General features: G+C 35.6%; 1 protein-coding gene across 5 annotated transcripts in view; it reads left to right on the top strand.

The window, feature by feature from the left end:
• nedd4 (NEDD4 E3 ubiquitin protein ligase) overlaps window positions 1-17,034 on the top strand; it is a 75,374-nt gene extending 58,340 nt beyond the window's left edge. For all 5 annotated transcript variants that reach the window (XM_002940255.5, XM_012959605.3, XM_031899174.1 and 2 more), the window contains 11 exons: window positions 2,074-2,303; window positions 3,854-3,975; window positions 4,767-4,837; window positions 6,191-6,286; window positions 6,400-6,473; window positions 7,240-7,300; window positions 7,909-7,968; window positions 9,291-9,398; window positions 13,390-13,486; window positions 13,849-13,921; window positions 15,332-17,034. In XM_002940255.5, coding sequence (XP_002940301.2) covers window positions 2,074-2,303; window positions 3,854-3,975; window positions 4,767-4,837; window positions 6,191-6,286; window positions 6,400-6,473; window positions 7,240-7,300; window positions 7,909-7,968; window positions 9,291-9,398; window positions 13,390-13,486; window positions 13,849-13,921; window positions 15,332-15,434 — 1,095 coding nt within the window. In that variant the 3' untranslated portion in view covers window positions 15,435-17,034. The remainder of the gene's footprint in view (window positions 1-2,073; window positions 2,304-3,853; window positions 3,976-4,766; window positions 4,838-6,190; window positions 6,287-6,399; window positions 6,474-7,239; window positions 7,301-7,908; window positions 7,969-9,290; window positions 9,399-13,389; window positions 13,487-13,848; window positions 13,922-15,331) is intronic.
• Window positions 17,035-17,428: the final 394 nt, after the last annotated feature.

Here is a 17,428-nt window from a genome sequence, read left to right on the forward strand (position 1 = left end):
GGCGCGACATAGGACAGAGAGTGACATGCAGGCGACGTGCACATTGGTAGGAGAGGCACGGGGGAGGGAGGTTGATGCCGGCAGCGCGACCTGCCTGCATGCAGTCCACAAGAGACAGTGCTCGGGTGACACGCATGTAGTCAGTAGGAGATAGTGCTCGGGTGATGGGGGGGATGCCGCTGGCGCGACCTGTCTGCATGCAATTGATAAGAGTCAGCGCTGGGGTGACACACGGGGGTGTGAGGGTTTTGCTGCCCACGCGACCTGCCTGCATGCAGTCTGTAGGAGAGTGCTCGGGGTGACACGGGGGTGGTGAGTTGCCGGCAGTGCGACGTGTCTGCATGCTCGCTACAGCCACGCAAAATGTTGTTTTGAATAAAAGAGAATCACAGCACAGTAAGTTGTATCTTACAAAATGGTATTAGAATTTACAGAATTTATTGGCTGAGAGGGCATGTAGGAAGATATGAGGTAAGCAGAAGTTTTGATAATTGGAATTTCTTATGGTATCAGTTTTGCTTTTCGATGTGTAGAAAAAACTTATTATTGAAACTTAGCAGTAGCGGCTGCATTTCCCATCCTAGGCTTATACTCGAGTCAATACGTTTTTCCAGTTTTCTTAGGTAAAATTAGGTACCTCGGCTTATATTCGGGTCGGCTTATACTCGAGTATATACGGTAGCTCATTATTAGGGCCTTACTGTGACCTCTTCATTCCTTTCTCTGTAGTTTCTCTGACTGTATATGTGGAAGGACCAGCTTATGCTAATACATTGTTTCATGGTGTAAGCAATCTCATGTCATTTGAGGCATTAGAAAGGCATGCATCTGACATTTTTGCTTTAATATCAACCCCAAAGATTGTTAAATGTGTGTCCAACACATTAAGCAATGTTGAGATATTTGGTTAAAAATTCCAAAACCCTCTATTTATATGTGTATATATTTATATAATGCTACTTATATTGTATTATGTGTGTACTGAGCCTTTAGGGACATCAGTATTATGAAGTGGCTCAGCTACTGACTTTCCCTTCCAAATGTCAAATATGTTAGAATTACTCACAGCATAGCATCTACATGTCTCACTGGGTGGGAGCTGCTAAGTCAGATTGGGCTATGTGCGAAGTTTGCTATTTTGAAATTCTTAAAGGGACACATTCATCAAGTTACTAATGTTTTATTTGTACGTGAATGTGTACATAAAAGTATATTTGGTAATGTAGAATTGTGTTGAAACAATTTGAAAATTGTCAGTAACTGTTTCTGCATGCATGGAGGAGTGTATTTCCTAATGCTTACCTGTCACAAAATTGTATTCCTGTTATGCTCAATGCTGAGATTCTTGCTAGCTTTATTAGAAGTACATCCTTACACAGTACATGACTACACTGTGCTCCATAGTTTTTTCTTTACAAAGATCATAGCATTATACTGTATTCGCTTTCTCTGATTTTAGTAATCATTATGTACTACATCTGTTTAATTATGTTAAAGTGCAACCAGGCTGTAGATATGTAAACAGTAGAAGTTTGCTAACCACAGTCCAGAAATGAAGGCTTATCCCATAAAACATTTTTACTTGAGCTGCATCATCTTTTTATACCTATTGTATTTTTCTGAATTAGCTCCAGTTCCAGATTCAAGTATAATTTTGGCTTTTTGTGCCATGGCCATTAGAAGTTTAAAAAGAAAAGATAATTCCAATTTAAATGTATTAAAAAATATTAGTGCTTTAAAAGTTATTTGTAAATGTAATTGCTATAGAAAGCAGCATTTGCTGAACTCCATGTTGTTACTTTTTAAACAGTGTTGCAAGTGCCAGGCTCCTCCAGCAAGTCAGGTCTGTAAAATCTGCTGCCTTGTGTTACATTGTTTCAAACGCCAGAGCCACTAGGGCAGAGTATAGAAAGGACAGGCAGATACTCCTTAATAGCAGTTATATATACAAATAACTAAAAGTTCTCTTTTATAAGGCAAACAATTATTACTACGGCAACATATCCTCCCAACCTTCCACTATTTCTGGGAAATTTGGAAAAATAAAATATGATGATTTATTTTTCCCATCAGATTGATATTCCAAATAGGTTTGAAATGAAGTTACGTCGTACAGCCATTCTTGAAGATTCCTATAGAAGGATTATAGCTGTAAAAAGGCCAGAGTTTCTCAAGGCACGTCTTTGGATAGAGTTTGATAATGAGAAAGGCTTGGACTATGGAGGAGTGGCCAGAGAATGGTTCTTCTTGATTTCTAAAGAAATGTTCAATCCTTATTATGGTCTGTTTGAATATTCTGCCACGTAAGTATATTCAGTGACAGTTTGCAGTTATGTATAAAACAATGTATGCATTCTGACAGTTGCTAGGAACACAGTGGTTGTGAATTCCAGAGGTTCTGAAACACTGGATATATATATATTTCTGGTTCTTAATTTGTAAATATGGCAGGCCCTGTATGATAATTATTTATGATATGCTTAACCCTATGGGATAGCATAGAATTATCTTTATTTTCATCTAGCTTGTTTAGGGTGATTCTTTAGAAAAGCTCTGCCCATCTGCCCTCCATTGGCCCCCTCACCTCTCCCAGCCCACGCAGTCTATGTAATAAAAAAGTGCCCCTGTTTGAACAACTTAAATAAAAATGCAGTGCAACACAGTGGAAATTGCAGGCACCATCTTCACTCCCTTTTGATCCTTTTCGCGTCTCTTTGCCGGAACTGAGCTTGTAGAAGTATGCAAAAGGATCAGAAGGGAGTGAAGATGTGCCTGCAACCTCTGCCATGCTGCACTGTATTTTTATTTCAGTTATTCAAACAGGGGCAATTTTCTATAAAATAGACTACAGGGTGGAGAGGTGGAGGGACTGATGGAGGACAGATGAGCAGGGCTTTTCTATACAGGGGGGGGGTTTGTTCTGCATGCATGGCACATAACCATATATTTTATTTAAAAAAAAAAAACATTGTAGGAACAAAAACTGAAAGTAAACCATATTTGTAAATAGGTTATATTTTACTTATAGTATTTCAGTTTTGTGATTATCTATTGTCACACAAGTTCACAAGACTAATGCCGCTCTCACTATAATATACAAATTTCACTCAGAATAAAAACAGTCAATTTATTTTTATATTATTAAAAAAAAAAAAAAAACAAGAAAGGTGCTAGTGAGGAGTGGAGTGAAATGCATATTAGTTAGTCCTATAAATGGGCTCTAGTGGGTTTGTTTTAAATTCCTGCTGCTGCTTCCTGTAACATTATACCAGTAATTGCTTTGAGATTCCTATACTAAAATAGCTTACTACTTATTTTATTTTATAAAGATTATTTGGGAACTTGGACATTTGTTTTTTATAATGAAAAATCTGACTTGGCAAGATTTTTTTATTTTACTTGGTTAAAAGTTTGAATTGTATTCCAAAGTATTGAAATAAGCAGCATTGTGTAGTAATGCAATAAATTCTGAACCTGAAGAGCATTTTCCAAATACTAGATTATAAACTCAGGCAATGAGGGATGAATATACATGTCTTTAAAATGTTTTTTCACTCTATATAGGAAGAATAAAAAGTAAAAAAGAGAAGTTTCTGGCAGTGTCCCTGCTACCAGAAGAATAGTTAAAGACAGTTTTTCAAAGAGTTGATTTCATACTTACCACTGTAGGAAGTAAAGAGACACTTATTTGTCATCATTTAAATGATGTTTCTTCTGGAATGTTTTCCACTGAAACTTTTTTATGAATGTAACTTATTTATTACATTATGTTGATAACTTAGGCAGCTTTTTCAAAAGATTTTCATTGTTTAGCCATATGTTTTTTTTTTAACTTATTTCATTGTTTTAACAGGGACAACTATACTTTACAAATTAATCCTAATTCTGGTCTGTGTAATGAAGATCACCTTTCGTATTTCAAGTTTATAGGCCGCGTGGCTGGAATGGCAGTATACCATGGAAAGCTTCTTGATGGTTGGTTTTATTCTATGTAACTCAAAATGAAGTCCCGACAATCATGTTAACAATTAAATCTCACTGCAGGTTAGGGGCAGATTTCATAAAATCAGATTCTCAGCTACAGATTAGCAGTGCCATGTTGCACAAGGGCTGCTTGCTGAAATTCACTTATGCTGTAGAGCAGGGGTGGGCATAATTTTTGGCTCAGGGGCCACATTGACTGAAAATTTGACAGACGGGCTGGGCCAGCTTTACACCATTTCCGCTCGTCAGTCCCCAGACGCCAAGTCTCGCGTGATGAGACTTGCGGAGTTGGAGGGCAAGATAAAAAAGACCAACGGGCCGGACGTGGCCCATGGGTTGTAGTTTGCCCACCCCTGCTGTAGAGCTTTAATGCATGGTTGTAAGAGAAAAGAAGCAAATGTAAATTATGGAGTTTTTTCTTTTTAGATATACCAAATCTTTGGTAACTCTGCAGCCAATGCCTATGATATAGCCATGTAATGATAGAAAATACTTTTACATGTCTAGAACATGTAAAATAACATTTCTTTAGAGTAACCAACAAGCTGTTGTTGTTGTTGCTTTTATTAGCTGATGTGCTTTTGGGAAGTCATCCAGTCTGACATTAGCGTGACATCACAGCACTTTTTAAACCGATGATAGTATCCCTTTAATGCAAATCAAACTGTCTGTTATTAAAGCTGGATTTATACTGTATCTAGACTTGTATAGTTGTAAATGTTTATACAGAAAGGACTGTGTGGTTATACTAATAAATATATCAATTTTATTTTCTTTTACAGCATTTTTTATTCGCCCATTTTACAAAATGATGCTCCAAAAACCAATTATATTGTATGACATGGAGTCTGTGGTATGTTTTATTTGCCCTATTTGTTAATTATACTGATGTATGTTTCTACTGTTTCTTTAGTTTTCACACACACACACACACATATATATATATATATATATATATATATTTATATAGAGAAAAACATTGAGAGTTGAATAGCTGGAAAGACAGATATTTTGAGTAAAATGACAGATTCTTTTTTTTATAAAATTTTGCTTTTTCAAGCTGCACACAATATGTAGTAAATAAATATGAAATTCGAAAATATGAAATTTGAGGAAGTTGTATATGAAAATAGGAACAAATCAGTACTTCAAGTGCAGAGAGGACTGAGCAAGTATATATTTTAGGCAACACCAAAAGCTGGATTTTTCAAGCCAATCCTTAAAGGCATTCAGGAACCTTAATTTTCAGGTTCAACAATAACAGTTAGGGATGCACATAATCTAGGATTTTTCAGAACTCAGATTTAGCTGAATCCCGATAACCTGGCTTGTACCACTCATCGTCGGTATGATCTTTGTTAAGCCTATGCTAGCAATAATAGTAGAGAAGATGTAAGTTGGGTAGTTTACTGAAAGAGTTTTTAGTTTATATATTATAACCAAGGGACTGCTGCTGGCATAAAGGATATGTTATGATTGTCACACACTTAAAGGAGAAGGAAAGTCATTTTGGCATTTTACAGCCAATTTGCCACATTAGTGCCACCTAGAACAATATATTTATTCTGCAGGAAGCATTGCCATACCTGAGTAAAGAGCCCTAGAAGCTTTCTTTGTTTGCTTAAGACAGCAGCTGCCATTTTAAACAGCTTCCTGTTTGCAGTCTAGCTCACATCACCCATTCCTAAGGGAGGGGGGACAGGAGAGGGGAGAAAGGAGAGAACTGCGCAGACTCTGCCCAAGGCAATTAAGGATTTTTCTGAGAGAGGAAGTAAGATACCTTACTTTGCTTCTCCTTTAAGGGGACATTTACTACCACCCAGTTTTTTTGGTTCAGGTTTTTTGACACCAAGATACAATTTTGTTGTGGAGAAAAAAGAACACATTTTTTTCCGCTATCTATTATGTGACAAATCACGACAAACCTGAAAGCAAAAATAAGCCATCTAAAACCTGTCAAGATCAGATGTCCCTTTTACAACTGGAAGATCTTTGATTCGTGGTTTTAGAGGTTTTTATGGGTCTTTTTGACACTGGCTTTTGTATGACAGTTCGAAAAAGTAGTGCTTGTGAAAATGTGTTTTAGTCATAAAATCTCTAAAATCTGAATGTTAATAAATGCCCCCTTATTGTAAGTATGTTGGATCTGCAACTGGCATGATTCTTGCCTTTTGTCTAAACTGCACTTTTATTATCTATTTATCAGGACAGTGAATATTACAATTCCCTCCAGTGGATACTAGAAAATGATCCTTCAGGTTTAGATCTGTGCTTCACTGTTGATGAGGAACTTTTTGGACAGGTGGGGGAAAAGCCATATTTCTTATAAATATATCTCTACAATGAGTTATAAATGTGTTAACATGTAGTAGGCTTGTAGAGATTATTGATGTTGAATTTGTAACTTTTTGATAGACACATCAACATGAGTTGAAGGCTGGTGGTTCACAAATCTTAGTCACAAACAAGAACAAAAAAGAGTACATACAGTAAGTGTGCATTGCATAGTATGATGTATAGGAAATACTTCTTGTCATTTCCCTGTTGGCTTTAATAGGAGAAGCACTCAATGCATGTGTTCCAATTTTGGTTTGTTGCTTTTGAAGAATTTCTTAGATAACTATGTAATATCTTCCACTCAAGTTTTCTTTGCCTTTAACGCTTTACCTGCCAGCAGGGCAGATTGTACAGTGGCCAAATGAAGGTGGTTAAGTTTTTCCAGATGACATAATTTGCTTTTCTGCTCAAATTTAAATAAGCAAATCAGGATTAGGTTCAGTGCTTAGTGTTTTTTTTTTGTGGCAGACTCTATATTTGACCCCATTATAAACCCAGTTCATCCCTACTTTTATCCCTATTATTATATGTGAGTTAAATTATTTATAACCCTTAAGATGAGATATTCTACATAGGGTACCTTATGTATCTGCATATTTTTGTTTATTGCGTTAGCTCCGAGCAGCCCATAGCTGCGGTAAGTAAAATTTATGTTGGGACTAAACTTTTATTTTATAAATACAGGGCAGTATTGAGTGCACTATGCCAAGCAATGCAGTTTTAGAACCATTTATTGATAACAGTATTAACAGTAATAAACTAGCAAGCTTTAAACCCAAACTGCTGCTACGTGGGTGCTCAACTCAAATACATTTACATTCTGCCTATTTATATTTGCCGAACAGTAAGGTTCATATTCAGCATTAGAATAAGTTATTTTTGTTCTGGAAGTAAATTCCTGCTGTTTCTTTTATGCAGTCTTGTTATTCAGTGGAGGTTTATGAACAGAGTTCAAAAACAGATGGCTGCATTCAAAGAGGTAAATAATGTTCAAATTATGTTTAATGTGTGATCTTTGTACTGTATCTAGGTGTGATGGTTTGCCTTCACCTAGTCACTTATTACAATGTATTCAAACATATGTGGCAGTGACCAGAACCTGTTAGCGGGCTGCAGGATACTGATATGGATAAAAATTGCAATAAATAAGAATATCAGTATCACCAATAAAATTACAGTGTTGTTTGTGTAATAACCTCTGGCATTCATACTGTCCAGTTGCTGGAGCTGCACATCCCTCTGTTTCTCTCCATTTGGGAGACCTGGAAGGCAAATAAGATAATAAAAAAAATAACAGCCTAGTGTGCAGGGGGGTGGTACAAAGAGCTATCACTGGGGCACTTAAGTTATGCTCAATGGGTTCCTATGTTTAACAGGGTCACTGTCAGTTCAACGCAAAAGTATAATTTTCTCTGAACGGCCTAGGAGTCTTAACCTTAAATATGTTTATTGTGGAATAATTTCAGTACATTTACAGTGATAGGCACAACAAGGTGCAGCAGAGGGAAAATTCATTTTATTAGGTTTGACAAATTAGGAATATAGGTAATTTATTTTCTTTTTTAATATGATTTCATTCATTTTAAGGGTTTCTTTGAACTGATCCCGCAAGACCTGATAAAAATATTTGATGAAAATGAGCTGGAGGTATGTTGCCAGTTCTATCACATATCGTGTTTAAGCTAGTATAACAATTTTAGAGTCCTATTTACAGAGATATACCTAGAAGTTAAAGACCCCACAAAAACTTAAGGGAACAGGTGCTGTGCATTTGAACAGTATTTAGCCACTTGACCAACTTTCTTATTTTATGAACAACAAATAATACAGTTACAAGTTATTCTCTCTGAGATATCATATTTCAAATCACTGAATATCAAATGAACAGAGGAATACGAATAAATTCACAGAATGTTAATTTTTTATCACATTTATTAACATTTTCCTGTCTGGAAAATTTGCGTGACTGCCAGAAATAGTGCTTCATTGTATTAGATGGAAAATTTGCACTGAACTATAACACCCCCACAATTTGAAAACTCAATGAAAAAAAGATGACCATTGCATTTAATTTAACACAATGTAAGCTTTGCATGCTGTTTGGGAGTGACAGTGTTCTGGGCAGCTGTTGAGAAGCTAAGGTTAGGGGTCATCAAATCAGAAATTATTAATTATCAAATTGGAAATCATGAATCACAAAATGAGGTGTCATAGAAGCTGATGCTTCAGAAATGATTATTACATTCTAATAATTGCACTGGTTTATGTGCCTCCATTTAGTGTCTGAATAATTGATTTATCAGCCTTCTGTAGAGATATCTATATTGTGTAAAATATATACTATATATTTCTTTTGAGTTGGTCTCTATATTTATACTGTATATGTAACTTGAGTTGACTCAGTACTAAACTGGACTCAGAAGCCCAAAACACGAGGTATAGCATTTGAAGCCAATTTGTTCTTTAAAATGTTTGGAAATGAATATTCCAGAGAAAAAATAGGTTATTTAGTTAAATGAGAAAATTGTCAAGTTTATGAATAATTTTGCAAAGCAGTGTATTAAAATTTCTCATTAGTTGGGGTGCCTTTATTACACTGTTGTCTATGTACAATCCCATATAATCTTTCTAGTAATACATAGCTTATGCATTGTAGTGCACTTTGGATCATGTATATATGTCATAAGTTTTTTTTTATATATATATATATATATATATATATATATATATATATGTATGTATATATATATATATGTATGTATATATGACACATTTTTTGCCTTCGGGTGCTCGGTCAGATAATCAATTATAGAGCAATGTGATCCTTGATAAATGCTGGGCTGGGCTGGAACTTTGGATACACTGTGTTGAATAAGAATAGATAATAATTCTTCATGAAAGATTGAAGTGCAGGTCCAATGTGTGTGTGTGTGTGTATTTATTTTTAATTACCTTGGCTGTTTTTCCAGCTGCTGATGTGTGGCTTAGGAGATGTAGATGTTAACAACTGGCGAGAACATACAAAGTACAAGAATGGATACTCACAAGGACACCAAGTTATACAGTGGTTTTGGAAGGTACTGAATTTTGTCATCTAAGAATGTTATTTTCTCTAATACTTGGTTCTTCAACATGTGTGGTAGAATGGTCACTCAGAGTTAACATTAAAGCCTTGCAGTGTCTATGTTCAGTTTCAGCCAGGGCACTTTATTTGCAATGGATTTCCCTGGGTGCTTTAGTTCCCCCTTCACACAAAAAACATGCAGCTTACTTATCAACTGATGGAATTGAACCTCGTGAGTGTGAACCTGATGCTGTATGCTGTAAACCTTCATTAGCAGGGGATTAAGTAAATGATGAACACTGATAGCGCTATATAAAAGATAATATATATGTATATATTTATCGCAAACACACTTTATGTATTTATTTCTTAGAAGGGCCTTTTAATTCAGTGGTGCTCACATAGGTTCCCATGTTGTAGAGCAGCCCCTCAGGAGTCTTAGGCAGGCTGAAGACCAGTTAGGATTAACTGAGGAGAATGCCTTTTTGCTCTACTACATATTTCTGGAAGTCCAAATATATGTAACTTAGGGTGATATTTGGTGTGAATACCTGTGTTTTATATATCGCCATATATACTTTGTCATGAGCTAAGGGGGGCACAGACTAAATTCAGTCTAAACTCATCGAAGTAGGAAAAAAAAACATAAAAAAATCAGAAGGTCTGAAAACCACTAGTGTAGATGACAATTTGCCAGTAGATCTTGCCGCTGCTGGATAATACATTAGAGCAATGCCTACATACTACTCCATTAGATCACCTTGTTATGTTGGGTTCTTAGACTTCAGCTTATTCTTCTTCTTCTTTTTAGCGCCCCCCATTTTCTAAACGCTACTCCTCCTACAGATTTAGGGGTACAACACCCAAACTCTCCACACTTCTTCACCCTATAGCGGAGCAGGTTGCTTGTGCTTTTCTAAGTGATCCTGCCCCCCTGCCTTTTTGTGACACCGCTCCGAACACCCCAATTTTCCCATTAACTTTGACAGGGAAGATTTTCAAACTGCTGCCACTCAGTTTTGAAGCTACACCCCCCCAAACTTGGATAGGTATTTAAGTTTGTTTAAAATTGGGCGGAGCCACCAACAGCCAATCGGATTTTACCTATTGACTTTCAATGGGGAAATTCAACCTGCTGCCATTCTCACAGTATTAAAGGAACAGTAACACCAAAAAATGAAAGTTTATAAAAGTAACTAAAATATAATGTGCTGCTGCCCTGCACTGGTAAAAGTTGTGTGTTTACTTCAGAAAGTCTACTATAATTTATATAAATAAGCTGCTATGTAGCCATGGAGGCAGCCATTCAAAGAAGAAAAGGCACAGGCACATAGCAGATAACAGATAAAACACTATTGTATTCTACAGAACTTATCTGTTATCTGCTATGTAACCTGTGCCTTTTCTCCTTTTTTCCAGCTTGAATGGCTGCCCCCGTGGCTACACAGCAGCTTATTATATAAATTATAGTAGTGTTACTGTAGCAAACACACCAGTTTTACCTGTGCAGGGCAACAGTGTATTATATTTTTATTACTTTAAAGCTCTTTCATTTTTTGGTGTTACTGTTCCTTTAACTTTTCACAGTTGGTCACTAGGGGGACTGCAGTTTTAGTTTTGAAAGGTGGGTGGAGCCACCAACAGCCGGTCAGATTGAATTTTATTGGTTTGATGTCAGGGTTCCCAAACTTTACAGTCAGTCACTTGGTGACAAGTACTCAAGATTAGAAAAAGTTGGTGGAGCCACCAAAAGCCAATCAATTTTTACCTATTGATTTTCAGTGGGAAAAATTACTGGGTGACTACATTCCAAGTTTAGAAAAGTGAGCAGGGCCAACAACAGCCAATCAGATTTAGCCATAGACTTCTTACGTTTAAATTTAAACATTCTGCCATTCTTTAAATATTAATACTAAGGTCCCCAAACTTTGCTGAGCTAGTCACCAGGTAACTGTAATTCAGAGTTAGAAAAAGTGGGTGGAGCCACCAACAGCCAGTCAGATTTTACCTATTGATTTTCAATGGTGAAATTGAACCTGCTGCCATTCTCACAGTATTAACACCAGGGTCACTAGGGTACTTCATATTTAGGTTTTTGGTTTAAATTTAAAATGCTGCCTTGCACACATTATTTATGTCATGGTTCCCAAACTGTCAGCCACTGGCTGACTATGTATTCAGGGTTAGAAAAAGTGGGCGGAGCCACCAACAGCAAATCCATTTCCACCCATTAAATTTAATTGGTTTATATTTAAACTGATGCCATTATTTAAGTATTAATTCCAGGGTTGTTAAACTTTTCAAAGTTAGTCACTGGGTGACTTCGTCTCAAGGTTAGAAAAAGTGGGGAAATTTAAATTGCTGCCATTCAGACACTATTAAAACCAGGGTCCCCAAACTTTGAACAGTGGTCTTTACTTTATAACTGTGGTCCAAGGTTAGAAAAATGGGCGGAGCCAACAACAGCCAATCAGCTTTCATTCAGTGACTTCACGTTTTTTAAACCAACATGTAGTTTACATTTATAATTTTTAAAGAACAGTCTGTATTTTCACACAATGTAATTGAGTTACAGTTCAATGATACCATAATAAAATGCAGACAATGCACTTGAGGTGACAAATTTTGATGGAACTGAATGCCAAAGTAAAACCAGTAAAGTTTGGCCTCCTCTGACCTTATTCTTTCAGAGAAGATTGATAACAAGCTTAAAGCAGCATTAATACTGTAAACTTCGATTTTTTTTACTGTAAATCTGTTCATCCAGCACTTACAAATAAATAGTTCTTGGAAAACAAATGTCCTAATTTCTTTGAGAAATGCCCAGACCTGTTTGTGCTGCCTGTCATTGACAATAATGGAAATTGGGATTTTTAAAATCCAGTCTCATCGCCGGTGATAACCATAGAGGCTACTTCTACTGCACAGTTGCAGCAACTAGTATATTTTTGCGCGGAGGTTAGTCACTGCTATTAGTAGCCGCAATTGTGTTTTCAGTCTTCGTGACTGTGTTTTCTTAAAAATTGCAGCAACTAATGACCTGTCTCTCTTCGGCCTTAGAGAGCCGTGAATGCCATTTATTTGTTTTCCTAAAATTATTCTATACAACTTATCTATTATCTGCTATGTAAATATGTGCCTGATACAATTTTAACTTGAATGGCAGCCCCCTTGGCTACAGAGTAGCTTATTTATACGACCTTTAGTAGTGCTCTGAGCTAGATACATTGTTTTTACCAGTAAAGACTAATTTTTTGTATTTAGATACAAAACCCTTTCATATTTTGTTGTCACTGGTCCTTTTTTGGCTGTTTCTGTCAGTAGCTCAGTGCATTAAGGTTTTTCAAAAACAGAACAAATAAGCACTTGTCTTAAAATGAAATTTGGCCGGACTCCCCCAACCTTCAGTCACACAGTGTTTCCCTCATATCTTTATTATTATTTACTTTGAGATGGTTTGTGGGGGTTGGTAGCACAAAACTAATACCACGTAAGGTTACATGAATAATGCATTAATGCAGTCACTGAAACCACAGAGGTAATTCCCCTAGTGACCCTGGAAGGTGAAGAATTTCCAAATCCAAAGTGAATAGAAAATGTAGACTATAAAAATATACACATTGTGCTGTACTCGGCATGGTTACGCAAAAGAGGCTTCTCTGCTTAGGAAAGGGGAATCTGGCTGCTTCTCCGCTACATCAACAAACTTCAAAGACATGGCCTGATTTGGATCTACAGTACATTTCAGAAGGCAATAAGCCAATAATTCTCTATTTCTAATAGCTGGATAGCATTTTCCAGTGGAACTTTGCACACAGCAACCTTTTTCTGTTAAACGCTTATTGTTTCTGTCCTGCTAAGAAAGCCTAATGTGTGATGAATTTTAAAACTTTAGGTAAAGTTAATATCACTTTATATATTAGGATTATTTGCCTTTATATAGGTTTCTATAGCCTAATTTTCAAATCCACATAAATAATATGTTTTGTCTGCCCACCGTGTAGGCTGTGCTGATGATGGATGCAGAAAAGAGGATTCGATTACTTCAGTTTGTCACAGGCACCTCTCGTGTGCCCATGAATGGATTTGCTGAGCTGTATGGTATGTGTTTCTTAATAAAGTTTCCGCTTTAAGGGCATGATTATTTAGATTGAAAGATTGCTATACTCTGATTTATCTGATGCCCGCATTTGAGCGCATTCTAATGCTTTGGTATTAATAAATGTTGTAGGCTGGTTCTGATGAAAAGAATCAGTTGAGATAAACTGATATACGCAGGGCAATATTACCTTTACTTAAAATAAAGCCACCTATTTTGGGTTTATGTTAAATAAGGGCTTACTGTACCTCGGAATAAAGTATGCTTGCAGGGGGAAAATGACCTTGGTTACCAAGTGCTCTTCATGCTTCTGTCCTGAACAGGCAAAAAAGACAAAAGATAAATTTCACTTCTTTGTTTTTAGGCTCCAATGGACCACAGTTGTTTACAGTTGAAAAATGGGGCACTCCAGAAAAATTACCTAGAGCGCACACATGGTAAGTTGCATTTATGAATTTATTTAGTAGATATGTAAAGGAAGATGCAATCTATTTGTTCCATAACATGTTTAAGTCAGAAGTAGATTGACAAAATTCTCAGTTATTCTATTAACTATCCAATTCTACTTTTTAACATGGAAATGTCATACATAAAGTAAAACACCAAGGGTATGTATTTATTTATTAATTATTGAACTGGGGAAGCCAGAAAGATTCCCAGCACTTTTGTAAGAGTCAGCAAAATTTGGAATTTACTTATAAACAAACTGACACCTGTGGTAATGCATCAATACTTCAATGTGTTAAACTGCTTTGAGCATCGCTGTCCTAATCTATTGAGCAATAGTCTGTTCAGCAGCAATAATCTTCTGAATCCTTGATCAGTATACCAATCTGAAAGAAAGGATTCCATAACTTCTGACATTTAAAAAAAAAAGAGAGACAAGTAAACCACCTGTTCTAAAAGGACATGGTGCCCCCCATTATTTCATGACATATTGTGGCCCCAGTCAAATGTATTTTGTCAAAAGTTATTCCCAATGGCATATACTGCTAATAAAGTATGTTTTTCTGGAAAAAGTTTATTAAGACAAAGAAAGGTTTTACATATAAGCTGTTTTATGCAATTTATTTTTATAGAGACCTACATTGTTCAGGGGTATAATTTTCCTTTAAAGGAACTGTGTAAAAAAATGAAACTGGTTAAAATAGATAGACTGCGCAAAATAAAATATTTGTAATATAGTTAGGCAAAAATATAATCTATAAAGGCTGGAGTGGGCAGATGTCTAACATAATAGCCCGAACACTACTTCCTGCTTTCAGCTCTCTAACCTCTTAGTTAGTGACATTGGACATAACTGTTCAGTTAATTTGTGAGCAAGCAGGTCAGATTCAAAAGCAAACTAACTGAACAGTTATGTCCAAGGCACTGATTGGCTACTGACTGCTAACAGCTTAGAGAGCTGTAAAGCAGGAAGTAGTGTTCTGGCTATTATGTTAGATATCTGCTCACTCCAGCCTTTATAGATTACATTTTTACCTAACTAACTATACTGCGAACATTTTTTATTTTACACAGTGTCTATTTCAAACACTGAACTGTTCCTTTAAACGGTAATTTGGGACATTGAAACAGGCTAATAACACTACCATGATTGAAAAGGTAAAGAATGATCAGATGAAGGATTTCAATTAAAAAAACATTAAATATCTAAAAACCAACGGTTCACTATGGGTTCTGCACCGAGACCCAGATTTACAATTAGCAGCATTCAATAAGCCAAGGCTATTTGTGGCACTTCACCTACACCACACTGTGACTGTCGCTGTTTGTAGTATCAGTGCTTTATGTAATAGTTGAAGTGTTCTTTTTGTGCCTAACATTTTTTTTACCTTGGTTCTCAGCTTTAATCGTTTGGACTTGCCACCTTATGAATCATTTGAGGACCTGTGGGATAAGCTCCATATTGCTATTGAAAATGCTCAAGGTTTTGATGGGGTTGATTAATGAGGGTTACAGCTAATTTGAAGACAAAGTGTTATGTTTACAAATGAAAACAAAACATATATCCCAGGGATCCTCTCTAGTATTATTTTACTATATTTGAACATTCTTAATTTTATATATATATATATATATATATATATATATATATATATATATATATATATATATATATATATATATACACAATGCAAATTAGCATCCAAGGGAGTAGGATTTATGGATATAGGCAGACACTGTTCACAAGAATGAAAAAGAAGTTGTGCTATGTTCAGCTGAATGTATTGTTAAAGCCTGTTCTATGTATGTGTGCATATACAGGAATGGGACCTGTTATCCAGAATGCTCAGGACCTTGGGTTTTCTGTAATTTGGATCTCCTTATCTTAAGTCTGCTAAAAATAATTTAAACATTAAATAAACCTAATAGGATTGTTTTGCTTCCAGTAAGGATTAATTATATCTTAGTTGGGATCAAGTACAAGGTACTGTTTTATTATTACAGAGAAAAGGGTAATCATTTTAAAAAATCAGAATTATTTGCTTATAATGCTTATAATGGAGTCTATGGGTGATGGATCCCATGCCTGTGTATATATATATATATATATAACTTATGTATATAAGTTTGTGTACTTTACATGCATTGAGGTTGGTCTGCAATTAAATTATTACTCCTCATGATTATTACTCCTCATGATATTTACCTCTCCTTGCAAACTTACAAAACTACTGAACTTAAAGGCTGTGAAACATGCATTGATCATGTGATCTATACCTTTTTATTTGATAATACAAGATAAATCGAGTAGAATTGTATTCCCTCATCTGCTGGTCAGGGTATTGTTGTGGGAAGACTCAAAGTAAAAATGTAACCGATTCTTTCACTGCTGCTTCAAGCTGCTTAATGTTCTTTATATCGCTCTAGACACTTATTACCAAAGTATAGTTCTAGTTAGCTACCAATTTCTATTTACTTATGTTAGTATGAAACTGTTATATTACTCACTCATAGAACAGTCACTATTCCTAATGTATAGATGGAAGGGACTTTTATATGAAGGGACAAACTACATGTGGTGAATAGTTTTGTTTCTGGATGCACTGTTTTATGATACATATGAGGGCGTTTTTCTGTTTTATTCTTTTGGAATGATGGCAAAACATTTATGGGCTTATTTATCAATTTTCGAATTTGTGAATTCGAGTTTGTTTTTCTAAATCAAATAAACTTGCATATCTAATGCTCACTTATGTATTAATGTGGTTAACCCGTTTGACTAAATAAACTTGAATACCTCGAATAAAACTCGAATACCTTGAATTGAAAATATGGCTTGACTTTACCTACAACAACTCCCATTGACTTCTATAGAAACTCGCAAGCTTTTAGATGGCAAAGCTTTACATTCTAGTTTTCGGGGTTTTTTGCACTTAATAAATACCAGGCATTCAAGTTTTTGAACCATAATTCTATTTAGAGTTTTTTTTTAGCACAAAAAAACTTATATTGTGAAAAAAAATCAAACCCGAAGATTGATAAATCACCCCATTAAAATGAGTTCTGTTTTTAAATTTGGTGATAAATAAAAATCCTCTTGTAATGTGGAGCACTTGCATTTCTGTAGAGTGCACATAAGGATTGCACAGTTGCACAGTACAGATATGTTTACAGAGTTGTATACGTTTACAGGTATTCTAGTTGATTGTTTTTATATAAATATTCTAGCTTTTATTTTTAGCCTTGCTACTAGATAAGTCGCTACAATTCAGCATTACCAAAATTAATGTAATAATGTGAAAATACTTGTAGTCTTTGTTGTCACTTAATATGGCTCATTGTCTTTTTCTACATATAAATTATTTTTCCTAAGTGAGAAACTATTTAACCCTTTAAGTGCCAGCCGAATTCGTCATTTCAGTTCCCCCCAGTGCCAGACGTTTTGTGAACATTCTGTGCTCTCTCAATGTAGGGGCTTTTACTGGGGGCAGGGTTAA

Source organism: Xenopus tropicalis, chromosome 3 (genome assembly GCF_000004195.4).
Source record: "Xenopus tropicalis strain Nigerian chromosome 3, UCB_Xtro_10.0, whole genome shotgun sequence".
Lineage (NCBI taxonomy): Eukaryota > Metazoa > Chordata > Amphibia > Anura > Pipidae > Xenopus > Xenopus tropicalis.